This window comes from Pleurodeles waltl, chromosome 8, assembly GCF_031143425.1.
Source record: "Pleurodeles waltl isolate 20211129_DDA chromosome 8, aPleWal1.hap1.20221129, whole genome shotgun sequence".
Lineage (NCBI taxonomy): Eukaryota > Metazoa > Chordata > Amphibia > Caudata > Salamandridae > Pleurodeles > Pleurodeles waltl.
Genome location: NC_090447.1, coordinates 20,029,562 through 20,052,732, shown reverse-complemented (window position 1 = coordinate 20,052,732; position 23,171 = coordinate 20,029,562). Strand labels below are relative to the sequence as shown.

The 23,171-nt window shown below is 43.9% G+C and overlaps 1 protein-coding gene across 1 annotated transcript in view; it reads right to left on the bottom strand.

The window, feature by feature from the left end:
* Positions 1-22,951, bottom strand: part of LOC138249314 (extracellular calcium-sensing receptor-like) — a 32,167-nt gene extending 9,216 nt beyond the window's left edge. Inside the window, exons 1-4 of the mRNA XM_069203273.1 lie at positions 22,728-22,951; positions 18,413-18,704; positions 3,242-4,066; positions 326-553 (exon numbers count right to left, since the gene is read on the bottom strand). Coding sequence (XP_069059374.1) covers positions 326-553; positions 3,242-4,066; positions 18,413-18,704; positions 22,728-22,951 — 1,569 coding nt within the window. The remainder of the gene's footprint in view (positions 1-325; positions 554-3,241; positions 4,067-18,412; positions 18,705-22,727) is intronic.
* Between the last annotated feature and the right edge of the window lie 220 nt (positions 22,952-23,171).

Genomic DNA, 23,171 nt, shown 5'->3' with positions numbered 1-23,171 from the left:
TGTGGTTATCCCCAAGCAAACAACTACTTTTTCTGGTGCTATAATTGCCTCTCCCTACAAGGGTTTTGTCGCACACACTTTCTCACTGTGGGTATTTCTCTGCATTGCATGTTGTAAACATATTTTTCAGTTTTGCAATGGGAAGTACAATAATTGTGTGGTGTGCTGATGCTAAAACAAACCACAAAACCAAGGAAGGTCAAGGTGCTTTATTTGCTGAAGGCCTCATGCCAGCGCAGGAAAGCAGCTGAGTGTGCCACCAGTGCTCAAACAAGAAATGAAGCTGGGAGATGGTTTTTGAATGAACAGAATCCTTCACTCTCACCTGAGAAGACCCATCACCCCACAGGATGGCGCTTGCGTTGACTGTAATGGCTTGCTTTTCAGGAGCACTGGGGTCAAATGTTCCCACTTTGACAAGCTGGAAGAGGCCATCCTCAGAAACCTGAACATTCAGGATGTCATACGAAGCAGGCGCATCACCGCGCTCGTCAAAGAATATTTCTTCCCCACTCCGCGCTTTGAAATGCAAATTCTTTAGATAATGAAGAACCTGGGGAGAGTGATAAAATGAAAAACAAATGTTGCATCAATTTGTGTAGAGTAGTTTTTTGTGAAGCATCGCAAGCCGATAATTGATATGTCACAAAGCTTGAGAAAGAGCGATGTGGGACGATAGTTCTATCTATATATTATTTGTTAAACAGTAATTAAAAAAAACTACTGTAACGTTTTTATTTGTGTGTAATTTGTGGTAAACATGCTTAAAAGATATTTAATTCATTTCAGTACTACTTACATTTTTAAAGGTGTTAAAAAGTTCATTTAATTCTATTTCAATTATATTCCATTTCCACAAAATATATATGTACACATGTTATATATATATATATATATCTCCAGAGCCACAAATACCGGTGTTAAAAGGTTCAATTCATTCTATTTCAATTATATTCCCTTTTCACTATATCTATCTATCTGTCTATCTATCTATCAGAAACACAAATACTGCTGTAACCCTATAGCCAACAAAACGGCAGCTCTCGACAGGGTAGCAACTCCCCATCCATCATTCCAAATTGCTTTCCTTCCGCGTTCACCAATATCACGGTGTTCTGAAACAAAAAACAGTCAAGATCACTTCTCCTCCTATGCAAACTTGCGTTTATTCACTTAATAGTGCAGCATCAACCCAACGTGTTTCAGAGACCTTGTTTCCATGATCAAGGAGACAAGGTCTCTGAAGCGCTTTGGGTTGACTCAGACTCTAACGCACCCACTCACAGATCCACTCAGATCATCACACATCCATTCACAGATTCACTCAGAGCCTCGTGCACCCCCTCTCACACCTATTCTCACACCCAGAGAGACAGACCCTTCAGCCGTGCATGGTGCGGGTTGTGTGGTTATCATAATAAGGCGGACGGGATACACGTTTGTGACTGAGCATTCCCCATCGCCAAGATATAAATTAGGCCGGTAGTCTGGTTATTTAAATTTTGTTAAATATCAATCTCTTAATTGTATGTAATATCTTGATACATTTGGTATTCTGAAACATATTATGGTACTTGCCAATTAAGTGAATTGTTATAATAATCATGAATATGGCATTAGGAAACAAGTTGTTAATCTGTTATTTTTCAACCTTGAAAAAGCGGGGTTGACCGTGAGACACATGTTGGCTGTACTTGTGGTGCTGGCACTTAGAACAATGAACCCATCATTTCCCTGGCTGGAAGGTACTTACAAGCTTTTACAGAAGTAAATGTTCCTCTATTTTGAATGACATCCAGAGAAAATGGCTAAAAATATTTATATTTTATATATGTATTTGCGCCTTCCTTAGGAAGGCGTAGGAGTTTGACAAAAATCCATGTCTACAAGTCTTTGTACCATCGACTGAATGCCACCTTGACGCAAAGTAACACTACTTTGGGTTACAATCCAACTAAAACCGTGTTGTGCATTTGATTATTAATACAAACCCAACACTTTGCGTCGGATCTTCGTTAAAAAACATAACCCATACCCGACACAATGTGTTTGTAAATCTGGGCTCTGTCATGTACTACTCTAGTGAGGCTCTTTTCAAACTATCTCTACTGGGAAAGTGAAGAGGTCTTGAACCCCTTGTGAACTGTGACAATGTCTGGCTGATTATAGAAGTCTGTGCTTGAGTGACAGTGATGCCATGAACTGAAGCCTCCTCACCAGTGGCAGCCTTTACGTAGCAATTGTGTATATTGGTCACTGTGGAAATATCTGGACGGAATTAAATGAGGGGGTGCTTGTACTGTAAAGCCAAAGGCGGTCGGTTAATTTTTAATACCACTATGGAGCACATTAAAAGTGTTCTGTAAGGTTGAATTGAATGAGATGATATTTGAACAATTTCTTTTACTTTTAGTCGTGAATATTTTCTTTTTGAATTACGAATAAGGGCCTGATTTAGAGTTTGGCGGATGGGGTTACTCTGTCACAAATGTGATGGCTATCCCATCAACTGTATTACTATCCCATGATATCCTATGCGAATTGTAATATGGCTGATGTGATATCCCTTGCATTTGTGATGGAGTAACCCCATCCCCCAAACTTTAAATCAAGCCCTTAGTCAAATAAAATTGGTTTATTATGTCTTTGCATCCAAACACTGAAGTGTGTGCAGTGGTCAAATGTTTGAAGATTCTGCTGTGCATTGGGAGCCAATTAGAACTAGCTAAGATGGAAGCCTAGTGAGGGTTCAAAGGCGCCTTAGCAACAGCATTGGCTGAAGTAGGCAGCATGGCTGTTGAAGTTTGGGTTACATGACCATGTGTGGTCAGAGGAAGTGCCAGAAGAGCACGCGTTTCCATGGTCCACCTTCTGCTCTGTTTCTTACCCTTGCTATGGTAGACATATGGACTTCAGAGAAAGTAATGGTCGTGTTATGCTTTGTAAGAATTTCATGAGGAAATTCTGAGTCTGGACTTATTGCAGTGTCTGTAACAATATTTGTTGTAAATTATTTAGACATTATTCCAATGTGAAAATTGTATTTTTGTTACAATTGTTTAGCTCTACTTCACAGTATTTGTAGCACTGTTTTTGTTTAATCCAGATACTCACTTAACTGAGTAGCTGATTTTGCACCTGTCTCTCACTGACTCACTTTTTACGACTCGTCACCTGTAGAGGAACAACATCACATGAGCCATAGTAAGATTGTAGTAAGATTGCTAAGGTATTTTCTCACCTGCCATGGTCGGATATCATTAATATCAGCACATGTCCCCTCAGTGAAGGGTCCCTGCCCTGGTGTGCAGGACATCAATGTGTTCAGTGCGTGTGCAAAAGCATAGACTGCCAGGTAACTGTGGTAAGTGTAGCTGAGGTCATTCAGCTCAAACACAGGAGTGATCTTTTCATCCAAAGCTACATTTCCAGAGCACAGCCTCTCTGTGGCTAGGTTTTCGGTCTCATTGCCCACTGGCCACTTGCAGCCAAAAACCTTTGCCCAGAATTGGTTGAAAAACACATCCTCGCGAGAAGTGGTGGGGTGGAGGTGGTGTAGGAAGTGTTCGAAGCCGTGCATACTGGTTGTGTGAGGCGCGAGTCCTAGAGTCCCATTGAGTATTTTCCAGGCCTGCTTATCGAAAAGGCCAGACGTCATAGCAAAGTAGGCAGTGAATACCCAGACTTTGTCCGCCACATTCTGTGTGTACAGAGTTTCCAATAAAAGCTTCACGTGCACCTCAGCACTGTGAACTATGATCACAGTCACTGAATATGTCTGAATCTTTGCAATGACTCTCAGGACCTCTTCCGTGGTGTATCGCTGGTGCACCTTCTCCATGAAAGCCACACAACCACCATGCCCTTCAATCTCCATCCTTAGCTCCTCACCCCCCTGGAGACCTGAGTCTGTGTCGGAAATGACCATGCCCAGCCATGTCCAGCTGAAGCGTGCCAGCAGCTGTGCCAGGGCTGTGTTCTGGAAGGTGTTACCAGGGACAGTGCGAAGGAAGGACGGGAACTGGTACTTGTCACTTAAGAAGGAGCTCACAGCTGAGTGGCTGATCTGTAAAAAGTAGAGTTCAATATCAAATTTACAAATATTTCAGAAAGAACATCTGAAGATTGTCTCTGACTGTAACAAACACCTTCTTACTTATACCCAGTCATAGACTATAAACTCCAGCACCAGCTTCCCTCTACTTTGCTCACTCATTCCAAAAGTGTGTTTGTGATGAGGGGTTATCAGCCAGATGCTGCCATATTGCCTAGGTAGTAGGTGGGTGTTTTGCTCAGTGTTGAGCTCCTCTGTCCCTTGACTGTGACTGAGAGGTTTCTTCTCAGCAGCCAGCATGTTTCCAACAAACTGCTTATCCCCTCTATTCTGTTTTTTACTCCATCTGAAGTCACCTTGGAGTTATATACCCCTCATCAAGTGTTAGTACTCTCGACTATCCCTTTCCCAACCATGGCACCGACTTACGTCAAGGCAAAAGGGAACAGTGCTGCCAGGGACAAGTAATAGACAGGGCCCAGTCCTGGCGGAGCACAGGTGTTCCACCATTATTCATGAAGTTCAATCCAATTTACAGTATATAAGTATCACACTGCCGTTTAGGTCTAATGGGCAGACATCCTTATGTCTGGAGCACCACATCACATAGTACTATGAGTAGGAAAAAACAAAGGCAGAGGGAGAAACATTGTTTTACCCTGTCTTGATCCACCACTCAGCACTAAAAGCAGAAATCTGATTGGTGCATGTCTCCCCACTGTCTATTTACATCTTCAGCAGATAAGGTGACTTGTAAGTGAAGATAAGGTCAGGCAGTTTCTTCCCTCCAGCTGAGCGAAAGAGCTCCGGCACATCTCTACTGCCAGAGACCCACCACCCATCTCCCAAGACTAGGGCAGTATGATCCTTCTGGTAAGGGAGGGGCTGGAAAAAGCATATCTGGAGATGATACTGTCCCAGAGTAGATGATCTTTGTTCCTGTGCATGTGAGCCTTAGCCTTGTCATTATGGGATGTGTATGGGCACTTTAAGCTGTACATGGGCACTGAATGATGTGTCTGGGCACTTGAGGCTATCAGTCTGCATATGATGCCTGTGCCTGGAAGTGTGTCTTAGCATTCAAATATTGTACATTTATCATTAGATGATCACCTAGGAGTGTGATGACTGCACCTGTAGCACATCAAAGCTGCAAGTGTGACACGTCACGGTGAACACTGGCACCGCATTGCACACCCTATTTTTTAAATGGGTGGAAATGAAATAGAGGTGTATCTGCCTTTTCTAATAGAGGGGCCACAGTGACAACAGGATCAGTGATCATGGGATTTCCCTTCATGTGATGATATCAGGGTGAAAGGACAAATGGTCCCCCTTCCTGTGATGTCATTAGGGTCAAAGAGTGTATAATGTCACTTCAGCTGTTAATGGCACATTTGTGAACTGATGTCTATGGGGGCAGCATATACCCTAGAGTGAATGTTGTCTTGCAAAGAAACTTGGAAGAACAAAAGGCTTCAATCTTGGAAGAGTCGACTCTTCAGTTTGTGTAAGTGAGGATTTCATGTAATGTAATGTAAAGTGTATTTCTAAAGTGCAACTACTACTCCAAGGAGTGTCCTGGCGCTCTGCACAGGCAGTAAGGCACAGCTGGGAGAAAAGCACTAGTCCTGCGTAAAAAAACAAGTTTTCAATTTCTTTCGAAATTGGGAAGTGGCTCAGATGCAGCGAAGTTCAACAGGAAGTTTGGTCCAAAGGGAAGGCCCTAAAAAAGAAGAGGACCTGCCCCCTATTCTGGGAAGGATTTTGGCCAGAAAAAGGTTGGCAGAGCGCAGGTGCCTAGGTAGCGCACAAAGGCCAATCCTATCTCTAAGATAACCCGCGCCCAACTGATGAAGTGCCTCGTGTATCAAAAGCAAGGTCTTGAAAAGGATCCTCTTCCTGATAGGTAGCCAATGCAGTTCTCTAAGGTGGGAAGAAACATGAGCTCTTAAAGGAAAACCAAGCTAAATACGGGCTGCCACGTTTTGAACAACCTGCAATCTTTTCATCAAGTAATCCGGCAGTCCTAAGTACAGTGCATTTCCATAATCAAGTCTAAATGTAATTATGGCCTGTACTACCAATATCCTCGCAGGGAGAGGAAGAAAATATAAAACCTTTCTCAAAGCCCGCAGCAGACCTAAATAGTCCCAGCTACTGCATTGACCTTAGACCGAAAAGAGAGCTCCTCATCAAACTGAATGCCTAGATTTTTGACAGCACTAGTTTGCTAAAGGTTCAATGTACTGCTGGAGCAGCATCTACTGGCCAGAAAGATTGCCAGGGACCATCAGTTCTTCCCCCGAAGAACAGTAGCTCCATTCTTCCCACCTTACATTTAAGCTGATGGTGAGTTATCCATTGAAAGACTGCTGCTGACAGACAGAATCAGATTTTTTCCGCAGAGAACAATTCTTCCCTGTCCCAGGTGGAAGTAGCTCTCCAGGCCTCAGCCACGAAAGCAAGAGGCGTGAGATAAATATTGAATAGAGTGGGGCTCAAAGCCGAACCTTGTGGTACTCCCACCTGGAGATCAAATGACCAGGACGAAAAAGAAGGGCACCCACACCTCTTGACCCCTACACTCCAGGAAAGACACCAGCAACCCCAAGGCTAAAGCCCTGATTCCAATGGCTCAGGGACAGGCAAGGAGCGTGGGATGGGGCACTGTGTCGAGGGCTGCAGACAGATCAAGCATTATCAGCACAGCACTGCCCCCGACATGTAAGGCACCCCTGATGTGATCTACCACCTGCACTAGTGCTGTTTCCATGGTATAGTTTAGGCAGAAACCAGATTAACTTGGATGCAATAAGTTGCTTTCCAAGTAGTGTGACAGCTGGTGGTTAACATGTTTTTCCAGAACCTTTGAGAGGGCCAGAAGCAAGGAGATGGGCCTGTAGTTAGTAAGATCACCAGGGTTGGCCTGGGTTTCTTCAGTAGCGGCAGGACTTTTGACTGCTTCCAGGCACAGGGTACTATAGCTGATGATAGAGAGGCATTCAAGAAGTTATTAGCCAGGGGATTAATAACCTCGCTCCTAAAGCCAAAAGGCCCAAAGGGCATGGATGAAAGGGAGAACCAGACTTTTGATTATGATTTGCTGATAGCGAGCCTTCCAGAGAAATCGGATCAAACCTATCCAACAACGAGTCCTGAATTAGCCTAGGATGTAGGTTCTTCACAACAATCTCCTCCATCTCAAGAGAAAGGCAGAAATTGGCTTGGATGTTTCCAGTCTTATCCTGAAAGTGCTGGGCCAATTTATGGCACCATTCCACTGTGGGCTCCTGACACCCATCACACGCCGCTGGTGATGTGAAAGCTTTCACAATTTAAAAACTTTCTCTAGATTTGTTACCAGCATTCAAAATCCTATCAGAAAGGGTTTTTTTTGCCTTCTTGATTTCTTTATAATACTTTTTTTGTGCCCATTTACACCTGTCCTTAACTGCTGGGTTATAAGAACGTCTCCATTTTATTTCACAATATTTATTCTACCTCCTAGACTTCTTAAGGGCGTCCGTGAACCACGGACAGGAGGACTTAGCTCGACGTGACTGTCGAGGAAGTTTGGGCGCTAGATCACAAGTGGTAGTACCGATCCAGTCATCCAAAAGGTCAGCGTCAGTGTCTACATACCCTGACAAAATAGGTTTCTCTCCCCCAATGGCCTACAAAACACCGCAGGCTGGATCTTATGGAAAGCTTGTGAGACCGACATACTAACCCTTCTGGAGAATGAATCCTCCTTTCACGGGCCCACCTAAATTTGATAAAGTAGTGGTCCGACCAGGCTAATGGGAGAGCAGTCTCCACCTTCAAAGTTGTGCTGGACAATACTTGTCCAAGACTATGACCAGGTCGATGTGCAGGCTCAGCCACGAATTGGGACAAGGCCAGAGATACGATACTGTCCCAAAGGGAGACTACCTCCTTCTCCTCATTAATATCCATATGGAGGTGGAAGTCACACAGTAGAATAAAATGAGCGAATCTCAAGGCCAAGTCTGTTAAAGCGCTATACAAGGAGGGGAAGAAAGGACCTGCTTGGTCCGGAGGTTTGTAAACTAATACTCCCCAGGGAGACTGATTAGGAGAGAGGGTAAGGTTAAAAAACAATGCCTCCGCACCCATTAGACCCTCTATAGCAGTGGTCTCCAAACTTTTTAATGCCGCGCCCCCTACCCCCCGGTTGAAAAATAAAAATCATTGGGTCCCCCTTCAGAATTTTTCACAATTATTTTATAAAGATGGCAATGTTTAAATATGTCTAGACCTATTTAAACATTGCTGTTAAGTACTGTTACCTTTTTAAAAATGCAATAACATGCTTTTGCTTAAAACAAAGGCTTGTTATCTGTATAATGCTTCTTTTGGCTAGAGTCTGGTGCCCCCCTGGGACCACTTGAGGCCCCCCTATGGGGGGCCAGCGCCCAGTTTGAAGACCTCTGCTCTATAGGGATGAGTGTACAGTTAAAGATGTCCCTGAAGATCAAAGCATCACCCACTCCTCTGCCACTCTTGCAATCCTCTGCAAATTGTTTAGCCTTTAGGAATAGCAGGGAAGATGGCAGGGCTCAACAATTCAGTTAACCAGGTTTTGGATACAAATTATACATCAGAATTCTCCTGGCATAGGAGGTCAAAAATATCGACAGCATGCTTCAGCAGCAATCTGACATTGATGAAAGCTGCTAAGAAGCCAGGAGTCCTACTCTTAGCTTTAGGCTATACTGTGTAACTTTGACAAGGACGTGCAAGATTGACATAATAACCACAGTGTGCACATACAGCATAGGAATTAGCCAGTGGGTCCATGGACATAGGCACACACTTCTTTGTGGGGGCTAAGTGAAGCAGTAAATCTGAACTATAAGTTAGCCTCAAATAACTTTCTCTTACAAATTTGGCATGGTGGCTGGCACTGGCCTCTCCCGGAACCCAGATGGGTGCAGGCGGACTTGCCTTTGGCAGGTCTTTGGTGTGCTGGCGGTGTGCTAACCGCGGGCGTCTCCTGTGCACCATGGCCTGCTCTGTATACATCTTGGAAAGCTAGAGCATGCACTAACCAAAATGGAGGTTTTGACGAAAAAAGACTATGGCCCTCATTACAACAGGCTGGCGGTGCTTCCTTGGGTTCCCGCCACTTTTGTCCCGGCGGTTTAAATCCCCCAGGGCAGCTCTGCTTGCAGCGCTGTCCAGGGGATTACGAGTCCCCCTCCCGTTAGCCTTTTCATGGCGGTTTGAACACAGCCGGCTCCCGTGTTGCGGCCGAGATCCCCGCTGGGCAGGTTTCCGCCTGCCGGCCCAGCGGGGATCTCTAAATAGACCCCGTGGGAGTGCGGCCGCCCGGCGGTTCCAACTTGGCGGGCGGCGGTTGCCACCCGCCAAGGTTGAAATGAGGGCCTATATGCCAAAAACAAGTTATTAGCTGCTCACTCCTCCCATTTGATAAAAATTTGCAAACTCGCAACTAAACGCAGTTGAAAGCAGTTCAAGTCAGATTAATTTAAGACCTTATGGAAATAAAACAATTTCACCCCCAGCACCCCTACCTCAGTGCAGTCACGTCTGTGTTGAGGCCTGCTCTATATACATCTGGACTTTGAAAGGCTAGAGCGCGCACTAACCAAAATGGTGGCTCTAGCTGTCCCCGATGAAAAAAGGATTATAGGCCAACAACAAGTTATTAGCTGCTCCCACCTCCCATTTGATAAAAATGCGCAAACTCACAATTAAACGCAGTTAAAAGCAGTTCAAGTCAGATTCATATAAGACCGTCAGGAAATAAAAACAATTTCACCCCCAGCGCCCTCACCTCAGCGAGTAATTATAATCATGGAGGGTTTTAATATCTGCAGGATGAGCCATTGTCCACATTAGGATCAAATCTTATTACCTTTCTACTATCCAATGATTTGCATTGAGAAGTTGGTAAGAATAACTGAAACCAGCATTGGCAAAGGCAATAGGTCTCTGTTATGTGTTATAGCCATGTTGTTCACCAGGGTAGCTGCTGTTCACTATAGCTAGTAGCATAGAGGGGAGTGGCATGAAGTGTCATAGAGTGGAATAGTGAAGAGTGGACTAGAGTGTTGAAGAGTGGAGTGGTAGAGAATGTTGTGTATTGGAGTGGCATAGTGTGGAGCTGCATAGAGTGACATACACTGGAGTTGCATAGAGTACAGTGGACTGGTGTAGAGTGTTGCAAAGTATAGTGGCATTTGACTGTAGTGGCACTGAATTCAGCAGCATACAATACAGCACCATAGAATGCAGTGGCATAGATTATAGTGGAGTGGCGCAGACTGGAGTGGCATAGAGTTCAGTGACGGAGAGTGCAGTGTTGCAGAGTAGAGTGTCAAGAGTGCACTGGTGTAGAGTGGAGTAGAGACCAGTGGTGTAGTGTACAGTGATGCAGAGTACTGTGCAGTGACACAGTGCAGTTGTGTAGAGTGCATTGACATATAGTCCAGTGGTTAAGAGTAGAGTGGCATAGAGGAGACTGTTTTAGAGTAGAGTGAAGTGTCATAGAGTGAAGTGGTGCAGGGTAGAGTTCAGTTGCGTAGAGTGGCATAGAGTAATGGCATAGAGTAAAGTGGTGTAGAGTGCAGTGGTGCAGAGTATATTAGAGTGGCATAGAGTGGATTGGCATAGAGTTGAGTGTTGCAAAGTAAAGTGCCTTGGCGTAAAGTGTATTGGCATAGAGTGCAGTGGCGTAGCGTGCAGTGTTGCAGAGTGGCTTAGAGTGCAGTAGTCCCATGGTGCAGGTGCTCAATTGAAACCAATGGTTCAACTCACAACGGGGAAAGGAAGAGGAATGGAAAGAACAAAACTCATGACAAAGGGAGAAAGCAGGAACCTCCAACAGTGTGATAATGGGGTAGGGGTTGTCTGGTAGTGGATTAAAGAGACCTGGATTGAAATCAAGACTTCTGCAACCTTGATATTCCTCGCACTGACATTCAATAGTGCTGTGGTATTCTGACCAAAACTTTAATCCACTTAATAAAATTGGGCCTGCACATTAGCTAATTATTTAATATTGTCATGATGAGAGCGGGGTGGGGGGGATTTAATTGCCATCTCATGAAGGGGTGAATTGTTTGTAGTCACAGGAGCTCATTCTATTTCCCCTTGAGAAAGTGCTGAGCAGGCTGCATTCCGACCATCATAACTTTCCCCCTTTTTGAGCAGTACTCTCAGAGGATATAACATTTGCTAGTCTAGAGTGGAGATTATTTCCTATAATGCTTTAGTAGACCATGACACTGATTTATATTAGAATGTTTTTGTTCATTCAGCCAGTGGTTGTTGGTCTGGAGGCAATACCCTTTTGGAATCTCCTTGTCTTAACACACAAAACAGGTTTTTCTGAGATACCTAAAAAAGCTGAAAATGTGACAGTGATTCTTAATACAGGTACCCTTCCTAAGTCAACAATGGTGTGAACAAGTCTGCTAAAGGTTTAATGTACTGCTGTAGAAGGCCCTGACAAAGGCTGACTGCCATAGTTGATTGGACTTGGTTAGTACAGACCTTAAGGTGAAAAGTATGTAGGGAAGCAGCGTCTGGTTAGGTAGGAGGTTTACGCAGTTATTTGGAAATTTGCAGTGCATGAGTTTCGTAGGAAACCATCACTCCAGAATCTTGGGTTCAAGTGTGTAAAGAGGACCAAGATTCAATGAGGATTTCACAGTTGGCAGAAAATTGATACTTAGCAAGACAAGGAGAGGATTGCCATTCTGTGTTGGAGCACAAATACCCTATGCTGTTGCAAGGTCATAGTATCCCAACTTGAAATGGCCACTTACCTGTTTAAATTTATATGCATACCTGACAACTGGGAATTTAATGATCTTATCCGATTGTTCGCACCACTTACTAGTAAAATAAAGGCACTTTTAGTAGAGGAGAAAATAATTCACAACTATTTATCAGAGCTGCTAATGCTACTTTGATACCTGGAGACTGATTTGAAGCAAGTTTACTTTTATATATCCTTACCCCTAAATGTAGGGGAAGACCTTTTAATAGCACACAAAAAGTATCATCTGAGCTCAATCATTTGTAAGATCCCATGAAACGGGAAGCAGTCTCGTTTCAGGTCACTCTACAGGCTCAGATCAATATTGACTGTTCATTGATCTAAGTGGGGAATTGCAATAAGTGTGCAGGAATTCAGATACTTCCTCCCTTTAACATTACCCACAGTCAGTTCTGTTACTTTGTAGTGAAGCAGATGTGTCCACAATGCTGGTCACCACATCACCTTTGAGATTCCAGTCACCATAGAGTCTAGTATGAGGAAGAATCAAAACATAATAATGTTGGAATTAAAAACCCGTAAAAGCAAGAAAAGATCTGATGAGTTACCTGCAAATCTATGTTCACTAGCAGTAAAATGCTCTTGGTCACAACGACTAGTGGAGTATTTTAGATGTATTTTTTCTCCGAAGATGGCCATGTTGACATTCTTCCCATTAAATTGTGATCTTCCTGTAGGTCCCCTTGGGAACAGTACAAACAGGGTATATTTAAATGGTAATTTATCACCGTCATCTGGCCAATTTTATGTTGATAGCTGCAAAAAGCTCTGTGGTCTGCCACCAGTTGTCATGTGCCTCCTTTTTCAGATTTTTCAGATTTTGTATTTAAACAGTATCACTGTTTTAGTACTGCACAAATACTTTACATAGCTCCTCTAAGTTAAGCCAGTTTGCTCTACGCATTTTGTACCAGGGGATTGAGCTCAGGTTTATTTAGTGACTTTAGTGGTTCACCCTGACAAGGATTGTGATTATTACTTGGGGAGATTACTAAACACCCCCCTCCTGCCCCCAACTAATAACCCAATTTCTTCCATAGATCATATGACTATATGACTATCACCATGACTACCAATTGATCACACTGCAAATCTACCATAGCAATCCCCTGAAGTAGCATTCCTATTGGATTCTAAGATCCAGCATACATGGTGCTTCTACCTCCGGGAACTGTTTTAGGGCCAAGATTGACTGACATTTAAGCTCCCCACAGTACTGGTGCGTTAGAAATGGCCCTCTCTACAGTGTCACCCCAAACATTTTGCCTTCCTCCTCCTATTTTTGCTGGATGTTTGCTCTTCTTGGCCTTATGACTCTGTGCACTTAGCCAATACTAACCAGTGCTAAAATACTTGTGCTCTCTTTCTAAAACATGGTTTATTTGGCTTATAATTAATTGGCATATTTATTTTACTTCTGATTCCCTTGTAGAGTGGTATACTGTTAGAAACAGGGTTTCTGGTTGGCTAGGGTATGCACCTCAGCCAGGCAGACCCACCACTCTAGTCAGGACAAGTAAGTTACACACCAAAGACAGCGTGCTCACCCCCTTGATAGCTTGGCACAGAGCAGTCAGGCTTCTATCCAGAGGAAATGTGTAAAGTGTTTGCGCAACATACCCACACCAGTGACACAATAAAAACACCACAAAAGAGACTCCCTACAGGGTTATAAAACATATATATATATATATATATATATATATATATATATATATATATATATATATTTAATATTGTGCATGAAATATAGACCAAACCAAAAATATTCATAACTACTTGTGCACTAGGCAATTCCTGAGTCAGTATTCATTTTCTTGGCGGTCACAGCGTGGACTCCAGATCCCATGTGTGTGAGACAATACAGGGGTCCGGCTTGTGATCCTGGTGCGGCCGATGTCTCACCCTTGAGCAGGCAGCTACAGGGAATGGATGGTAGTGCCCTTTCGGGGCTCACCAGTAAATCCAAAGCCCAAGGATGTGCCCATGGAATGAGAGCACACATGCTGCAAGCTCTAGTGGGGAGACACACCTGAGTCTTCCTCCGCACCCAGATCACAACAAGCAGCTGCCCACGAGAGCAGCGATTACCAATAGCCCTGGGTCCTTCCTAAATTGGTCCACCTGCAATGGAGTGCTGCACAGAAGGGTTTCCTGGATGGTTCTCCCCCAGCACCTGGGATTGTTGCATTGTGAACTTTTGTCCCAGTTTGGCTGACTCCAGGAGACAGCTTTCAGCGAGCCTTTCCCTCTGCGGCTCAAGTTGAGGAGGGGCCCCGCTCAGGGATGGGAGTTCCTGAGGGTTGCACAGTGCTGGGCTCTCCTTCAGGGCAGGGACTCTTATGTCCCAGTAATCTTCCACGTTGCTCCAGCAATGTGTTTTGGCCACACCGTGGCCCACTCGCACACTGCTCGGGCTCTGCAGACACTCCCTGCCTCGACACGGGCACTGAGACAACACAAAAAGGCAGTTCCTTAACAACACAAGGCTCTGTCCCCAGACAGGATGATGTGCTAGCCATCAGGGAGAACAGCCAGGATGAATCACTGGTTTACAGTCAGCCTCAACTGACGGACTCACAGGGTCTTGAGTGTATATCAGTGATGGAGGTGGAGGGAATCTTTGATGGTCCTGGGATTCCTAAAAACCAGTGGAGAGCACTTGGGCACATGCAGAGAGTGGGCAGCCGGACAGCACATCACATAACTTTCAAAATGGTAGCCTTGGCGGTCCTGCCTAGCAATGTGCAGGAGTTTAGGTAGTCCAGAGTCAGGGAGCAGCTGGCAGCAGGGCAACAAGCAGAAAAGCAATCCAGTGAGTCCTTTATGCCACCCAGCAGCAGCAGGTAGCAGGGCAACAACCGAAGAGCAGTTCAGAAGAGTCCTTTTGCAGCTCAGCAGTCCTTCTGGCATTGGTTCAGTCCCAGTCCACAAAAAATGGTCTAAAAATCATGGGGTTAGAGCCCATGTACTTATACTAAAAAAGGTCTTTGTTCAGGGGTGCCTTCAAAGGAACACTTTCAAGTGAAATACAACTCTATTCCAACCCAGCCCTGTCGTCCAAAATCAGTAGAGGGTTACCACACCTTTGTATGAGGACAGAACACAGCCTATTGACATGTAAGGTGTGAACAGCCCTCCTTCTCCCCAGCCCAGGATGACTATCAGTATGCAGATGGATGCGGATGCCTCTTCTGTCTCACACAGCCCCTTCTGTGTTATGGCTGTCTCAAAAGTATGCACTAAGTGTTGCTGTCAGTCTGCCCTAGATGTGGATTGGAGTCAGGCTGCAAAACACTACCGTTATAAGCACAGAGGAATACTCACTTTATAAAAGTGGCACTTCTAAAATAGTAACGTAAAATCCAACTACTCCAGTAAGGAGGATTTCTCACTCCCATTTCAAACATGCCCACACTACTCCTCACGGATCAGAAATGACCACTTCGATATATATAAGGGAATTCCTAATGCTAACCTATGAGAGAAGCAGCCCTCACAGTAGTGAAAAACAAAATAGTCAGTTTATCACTACTAGGACATGTAGCACATAAAAGTATATGTCCTGCCTTTTACATGCACAGCACCCTGCCCACAGGGCTATCTAGGGCCTACCTTAGGGGTGACTAAGGTGTAGTAAAAAGGGAGTTTAAGCCTTAGCAATTAGTTTGACTTGCCAAGTCAGTGTGGCAGTAAACTGCGTATGTAGGCACTGCAGTGGTAGGCCTGAGATAAGTTTGAGAGGCTACTTCTGAAGGCCCACTAGCAGCATTTAATTTACAGGCCATGGGTATAAGGTATATCACTTTACAAGGGACTTACAAGTAAATTAAATATGTCAAACAAGTGTAAGGGAATTATACCAATTCTTCGAGGCAAGAGCACATGCTCTTTAGCACTGATTAGCAGTGGTAACGTGCATTAGAGTCCTAAAGCCAACAAAATAGCAGGAAAAAGGCAAAAGTTTGAGGATAACTCTGCAGAAGTGGCCATTGCCAACATACACCATATACCATATACCCAGGACTTGTAAATTAAATGCAACCAATGGGCCTGCAGCACGCATTGTGCCAACCAGTTAAGTATCAGCTTAAAACATGCCCCAGGCCTGCCATTGCAGCCTGAAGGAAGTGGCCCACTGCCATGTCGACTTGGCAACTTGGGAGTTTGAGGCTTGCCCAGTCTTAAATTCCCCTTTTATTACACCCCTAAGGTAGGCCTTAGGTAGTCCATAGGGCAGGGTACTCTTTAATTAAAATATAGGGCATATACATTCGAGTTTTACATGCCTTAGTAGTGAAAAACTCCAAAATTTGTTTTTTACTACTGTGAGGCCTACCCCTCATATAAGATAATATTTGGTATTCCTGATTACATTTAATAAGATGTAATTCCTAAACCAGAGAAGGTAGTTATGTCATGTTTGGTACCTATGAACTAGTAATGATAAACCCTCTTTAATGGTAAAGTCAAATTTATCATTACAAATTTGAAAATGCCGCTCTTAGGAAGTTGGCATTTTCCTGCCCTAGGTCACATGACTGGCTGTACCTGACAGTGGAGACTTTGTGAATTCACCCCAGAGAGTCACACAATAGTGGTATTAGCAAAGCCTGAATGGCCTTTACACTAGCCTGATTGGTGGGGGGTTTGGGGGAGGGGGGTTGGAGCTGAGCACAGCCTCACTTTGCTATATCCTGCCACCACAGAATAGGCTTAACCACCCTGTATTGTCATTGCAGCCAGCTAGAAGACAGGCCAGGGGAGGCAGGAAACTCCTGGAATTTTAAAGAACCCTCACCCATGACAAAGCCTCAGTGAGTCTTAAACCCCAAAGAGGCCTCCTGGACCCTTCGGTGTGGTGCTAAAGGTGACCAGCTCGAAAACAGCCCTATGTGCATAACCCACCGAGCCATCCAAGGAACAGGGCCAGCCACTGTGCCAGGAAGGTCCCTGCGATCAAGCTCCCAGGGATTGTTGGTGACACCAAAGATAAAAAGAGTGAGATGCGGAGGGAGGTCCTTTGCTTTTTTAGCCACCAGGACATGGAATAACCTCCCCAATTACATCCAAAAACAACAGTCGGTACAGCTGTTTAGGAAATCCCTTAAAACCTATCTATTCGATTTATAATCGTAGGGATGGTCAATCTCAAGGATCGGAAGTTGGTTTTCAACAAGCACCGGAATGCCCTGAGGTGTAGCAACGTGCTATAGAAATCCAGTTTGATTTGATTTGACTAGATATCCGTGGTTGGTGCACTCATCTTTTAGGCACTTTTTAGAACTTTAAACTTTAAAAAATCATAACTCCAGTTCTGCTAAGTAGATTTTTGTGATTTTTGTGGCAAATAATTTATTAAAATTTACCCTGGTTTGCTAAATTGGTTTGAGATTTTTATTGTGTTGTGTTTTCATTTTATTACTGTTTGTGTGCTGCATACATACTTTACACATTGGCTCTTCATTTAGCCTGGCTGCTTTTTGTGCCAAGCTGCCCAGGGTTAAGCACAGGTTAAATTAGTGACTTACTGTTTTTCATCCTGCAAGGGATTGTGCCTGTAGCTTGACCAGGGCTCACACCCCAGTCAACCAACACTCACATGGTGTTAATACCATCTCTTGTCAGACAGCTGCATTCATTGTCTATCGGATTGAACCATGCTGTTCTTGATACACATTACAGAGCTCAAAGAGACGTACTTATGGGCCCTATGCAATTCTTACTTTTTCTCCTCTTACATGTTCACTCCACAACCCTCACTCTCTCCTAATAGCATTGCTTGTCTACTGTTTATATTCTGTTTTTTGCTCTTCCAGTATCTCCTTACTCAGTTATATCTGCCTTCCCAGGCCCGCAGGAGCTCATTCTTTTTGCAGTCCCTGACTAGGGTGAGCAAAATTGTGTCATTTTTTGTCATATAACGTATAGTTTTTGTGAGAAATACCGGTTTTACATGTAGCTTGTGTGGGCAACGAGCTGCTTGATAATTGTAAGCTAGCTACCCCCTAGTGTACAAAAGGCTCATGAGCTACCAGCCCCAGTGTGTTGTCCACCCTGTTTCCAAAGTCACATGGTGAATGTGAAAATTGCTAGCATGGGAATGAGCATCTACTTTCACATATTCCGATATTCAGAAAGACGGAGAGCCTGGTTTAGATATTGGTGGACTGGTTACTCCATCACAACGGTGACAGATATCTCGTCCGCTGAAATCTAAGTACCACTATGTCCTATGGGACTTGGAATTTGGCAGGCAGGATATCCGTCGCGGTTGCGACCGAGTAACCTGCCTGCCAAAATCTAAATCAGGCTCTATGTCTGTTTGAACACAGATTGATGCAAGATAAAATTAATACACGAAAACAGAAATTATCATGATAAGTGTTGATTAGTGATCAATGTTTCTGCTAGATTAAGCTTGTTTAGTAAAAACATTGTGGCACAGCCCAAATTCTTCTATAATGGGTAAACATCTGCAAGGTGCATGTTGGGCCTACCCCTTGCCCACAGTTTCCATGTACCTGCGGGTAATGCATGATCCCCATGACCCTGGCCATCGGGACTGTCAGGAATGAAAATGTCTCCCCGATGATTCCGGCCATCTGCGGATGGGTTGGACATCTGTATCCAGGAGAAGGCCACTGGTTCCCAGAGAGCAGTGCCAACATACCCTTGATGGCTCTGTCCTCCGACATGCAGGAGTCATAAACCTGGAAGCCCAGAGTGATGTTGGGTAATAGATCAGTGGCTTGGTTAATTTCTCTGATTGCAAACCCCATAGCTAGAACATCCCGGTAATATCGAACGTAGAATCTATGGCATAAGGAGACAAATTGTTGTTACTGAACAAATGTGATCGGAAAATCAGTGTGAATATTACTGATCTATATCATTGGAGTCGGTTAACAGACATCAATTGTTCATACACATACAGATACTAAATTAAATAGGAATAACTGTGGGATATGTAGAGTGTTAGTTGCACTTTTGTCATTCCTCTCAACATAGTGGAAAGTATACAGAATGGGGCCTGTTCACAAAATGCACTTAGTCCTTTAGTAGTACTATAAAGCTTTTACTAAAGTACTACAAAATGGTATTCAAACTCCTATGCATGTAAATCTCCACTTCCACCTAGCCTATATGGCCTGTGGGGAGACCCTCACACATTTAAGTTTAAAATTAGTAGTAAGTGTGGGAAGCACCGGTATGTGGCTGGAAACAATTTTACTTCCCAATTCAGTTCCATATTTGAGCATTTTCTCTTCCTGTTGCTCTTCTTATAATTTAGTTTCTGTATTACTCTTAGTATCATCCACTCTGCTGCACTGTTACTCAGTCATTCCATCATTACTCACTCTACAATCATATAGTCACCCTTTGACTAACTTTGTCCTTCCCAGTCTTTACCACTCACTGCTTCTCTCTCTATGACTGACTAACCATTTTTTTTGTTTGCTTACTCTCTTACTATTTCAATCACTCTCTAATGGTCAGTTTATCATCCACTCTTTATTACTTTACCATTGAGTCTCCGTCATTGGCTCTGTCTCTGAACCCCTCATTTATTTTCTAGTTCAGCTCCTCTTGGTATTTCAACCAAGCCAGGCAGACCCAGGAGTTGAGCAGCATTACCTCTCCCTCCTTCCGAAGCCCTAATGACACAGATCTACAGGAGGAGGGAAAGGTGAAAGCCGAATGTGTCCTCCTGCAAATCCTCTGCCTTTTGCTTTCCTCTGCTAAATAATATATTTTCCAGAGGAAGAGGCAAGAGAAAGGCAGATGCTGTGTATTAGTACATTGAACTTTTGAGAGCTGCGGGCCCATACCAGTGCATATAGGCTGCTGCTGCTCCATTGTCTTCAATGGAGCACTCAACATTCTAATGTTCTAATACAGCCTTAGAGCCCGTAGTGGGAGAATGTTCTAATATCCTTATAGCCCTTAATAGCTGGGCTATGCTGACTATTAAAGGCCCACTCCAGTGTTTAACAAGGGAGCTGGACTTTGATTGCCAGTATAACCCAGCTACGAAGGGCTATGAGGCTATTAGAACATTACGCCACTTGAGGGCAGAATGTTCTAATAAATAAAACTAAGTCCTCAGAGAGCCCGAGGGGATTGAAATCCCCTCGGTCCGTGATGCCTTTGTTGACAGCTGTTGCTGTGAACAAAGAACATTTGAATGTTGACACTCCGGGCTTTTACCAGCCAGTGAAAGTCCAGAGCACTCCATTGTCTCCAATGGAGCTCCCAACATTGCAATGCTCTAATCCATTGTCTCCAGTGGAGCTCCCAACATTGCAATGCTCTAATCCATTGTCTCCAATGGAGCGCCCAACATTGCAATGCTCTAATCCATTGTCTCCAATGGAGCGCCCAACATTGCAATGCTCTAATCCATTGTCTCCAATGGAGCGCCCAACATTGCAATGCTCTAATCCATTGTCTCCAATGGAGCTCCCAACATTGCAATGCTCTAATCCATTGTCTCCAGTGGAGCTCCAAACATGCCAATGTTCTAACCCATTGTCTCCAATGGAGCTCCCAACATTGCAATGCTCTAACCCATTGCTTCCAATGGAGTTCCCAACATTCCAGTGTTCAAATCCATGTTCTCTCTCTCTGTCACTCATACTATAACTCATACTGTATCCCAGACTCAGTCACTCACTATTCTATCACCCCCACCTCAATGATTTAGTGATGTGCATGTGGCCTGCTATCTCTCTAGCCCACCTACTTGGCAGGAATAGTTTGTTCGTAATTGCTTCTGCCGATGCAGCCGAAATAATTTTAACAATATTGTAATACCAGACCGACTGCCATGTCAAGATGGTTTACTCAATACTGATCTTGTTTCTTGGAAGCCTACCCTCAAATGAAAGTTGTTTCTAAGAAACAAAAAACATTGTTCGTAGGAAATATTGAGCTTTCTCTCTCTGCATGGGGGCCATTCATTATTTTTGCTGCAGGAACCGCCATGCTTTCCATCGCAGTCGTGTATGTCAGAAAGCCCACACTGGGTGGAGCAGGCCTTCAATCCATCAATCAATCAAACAGGATTTATAGAGCGCGTCTTATCACTCTCAGGAGAATCCAGGCAAACTCTTTAAACTTTCTGGTGTTCTGACTGACTATCCCTGTGGCGGATGTACCTCTGTGTCCTAGCATTCAGATGGCAGAGGCAACTGAAAGCACCATACTTGGAAGCCTATTGGTCAGCAACCTTCGCATGTGAGGAGCGAACCTTGGGATTGGAGGGGCATCTGGACTGCTCTCTGACGGACTAGCTGTGACAGCCTCAGTCACTTTCATGAAAGAGAGCTCACCTCCTGCCTTGAAATCGTCTGCACCAAAAGGTTTATGCGTTCCAAAAAGGGTAAACCTCATCCTCAAAGTGCCGTCTTGGCCTCAATCACCAACAGGGAAGCTCCTCAAACATAAACAAGCAATTTTTATGCTGCACCTGAAAAAGGCTACAGTAAACTTTGACAGGGCAGTTACCAACCAGTTTAAGGCCTCCAGGACCCAAACTGGAAATCACCATAAGAGCCCAGTGTTCCTGCAACCTAGCAACTTTACAACTTTCAGTTATGGGTTTCATTAGATCCCTATCCACAGTTAAATACATAGCATTACTTAATTATGTCCTTTATATGTATTTTGGAATTTGTAAAGTGTTTCATTTGTAAAGCACTATTCATGTATGACGTAGGATGTAATTAGATAAAATAGCTAAAATTATTTGAATTTAGTGCTGAAAGCCTCAACTGTGTGGGCATTTTCCAAGCACTTAAATTTGAAGTGGAATAGCCCCTGCTTTCTAAAGATACCCACAATGTTAGGATTTTTGTACTTCTGTGTGTGTAGAAAGGTACCTCCATAAAGTATAGAATAAAGTTAAACATTAATTACATATTTATCTTCACATGTTTTTATTCCTTCACTGATGTTATTCTCACTACTCATGCTAAACTATGGTTGTTTGTAGCTTTTTTGTACTGTAGTTGGAATATACTCTCATGCCACTGCACCAGGGCATTAAGTATAAACTGAATGTGCCCCTCCTGTTTATTGCCAGTCCCTTACAGTGTGCACATGTGAGGATGGACACATCTTAATGAGAGTAGACTTTACATACATGCAGTTATAAGCTGTGCATCCCACACACTGGATGCTGACTGGAGCTCCTCTTCAAATGTACTGTAATAAACCACAGTTTGTACCCTCACAGGATATCATATCTGACACTTCTGTACATACTGTAATAAACTGCTCTTACCCCTCACAGGTTATCAGTTGTGACACTTCTATACATACTGTAATAACATGTTCTTACCACTCACAGGATATAAGTTGTGACATATTTGTAGATATACTGTAGTAAACTGTTCTTACCCCTCACAGAATATCAGCTGTGACACTTTTAAACATGCTGTAATAAACTGTTCTTACCTCTCACAGGATATGACACCTCTAAACATACTGTAATAACCTTTACCCTCTCAGAATATCAGCTGTGACACTCCTATACATACTGTAATAAACTGTTCTTATCTGATACAGGATCTCAGTTGTGATACCTCTATACATGCTGTAAAAAACAGTTTTACCTCTCATATGATATCAGCTCTGACACTTGTGTAGAGACTGTAATAAACCTTTCTTACCTCCGACAGTTATTAACTGTGACACTTGTATACAGACTGTAATAAACCTTTCTTACCTCCTTCAGGTTATTCACTGTGACACTTGTGTACAGACTGTAATAAACCGTTCATACAGGATATTACCTCTGGCACTGCTACTTGTAGTGGAATAGACTGCTCTTACCCTTCACAGGACAGGGGCTTCGGCTCTTCCTCAAACGCCAGCTCTCTATAGACATATCCTGAGTGAACGACGAAGACGCCGCCGATGATGACATCTCCCTCTGTAGAGACAGACTCTTGCCTCCACCTGGGGAGTCTGCATAACCCCTGGCGAGTGCCCACCATAGCAGAGGTGAGCCACAGAAGGACCAGAGACACAGCCAGCCCCAGGGAAGCTGCGAACATTCTTCGATTCTCTATTGCTGGTGCTTTCAGGGGACAGAAGATGGTTTCAGCACCCGGGCATGGTTGCTGTCATGTCCCCTTCACCACAGCTAAGTGCCTGTGTGCGGTATCTCCTTCCAAATGCCACAATGAGAACAAGAATAGCAAATAACTGAATGGGAGGTTTCTTCTAAGAAAGACAGCAGGTTACTGCCTTGCCGACTACTCACAGGTTTGTCAC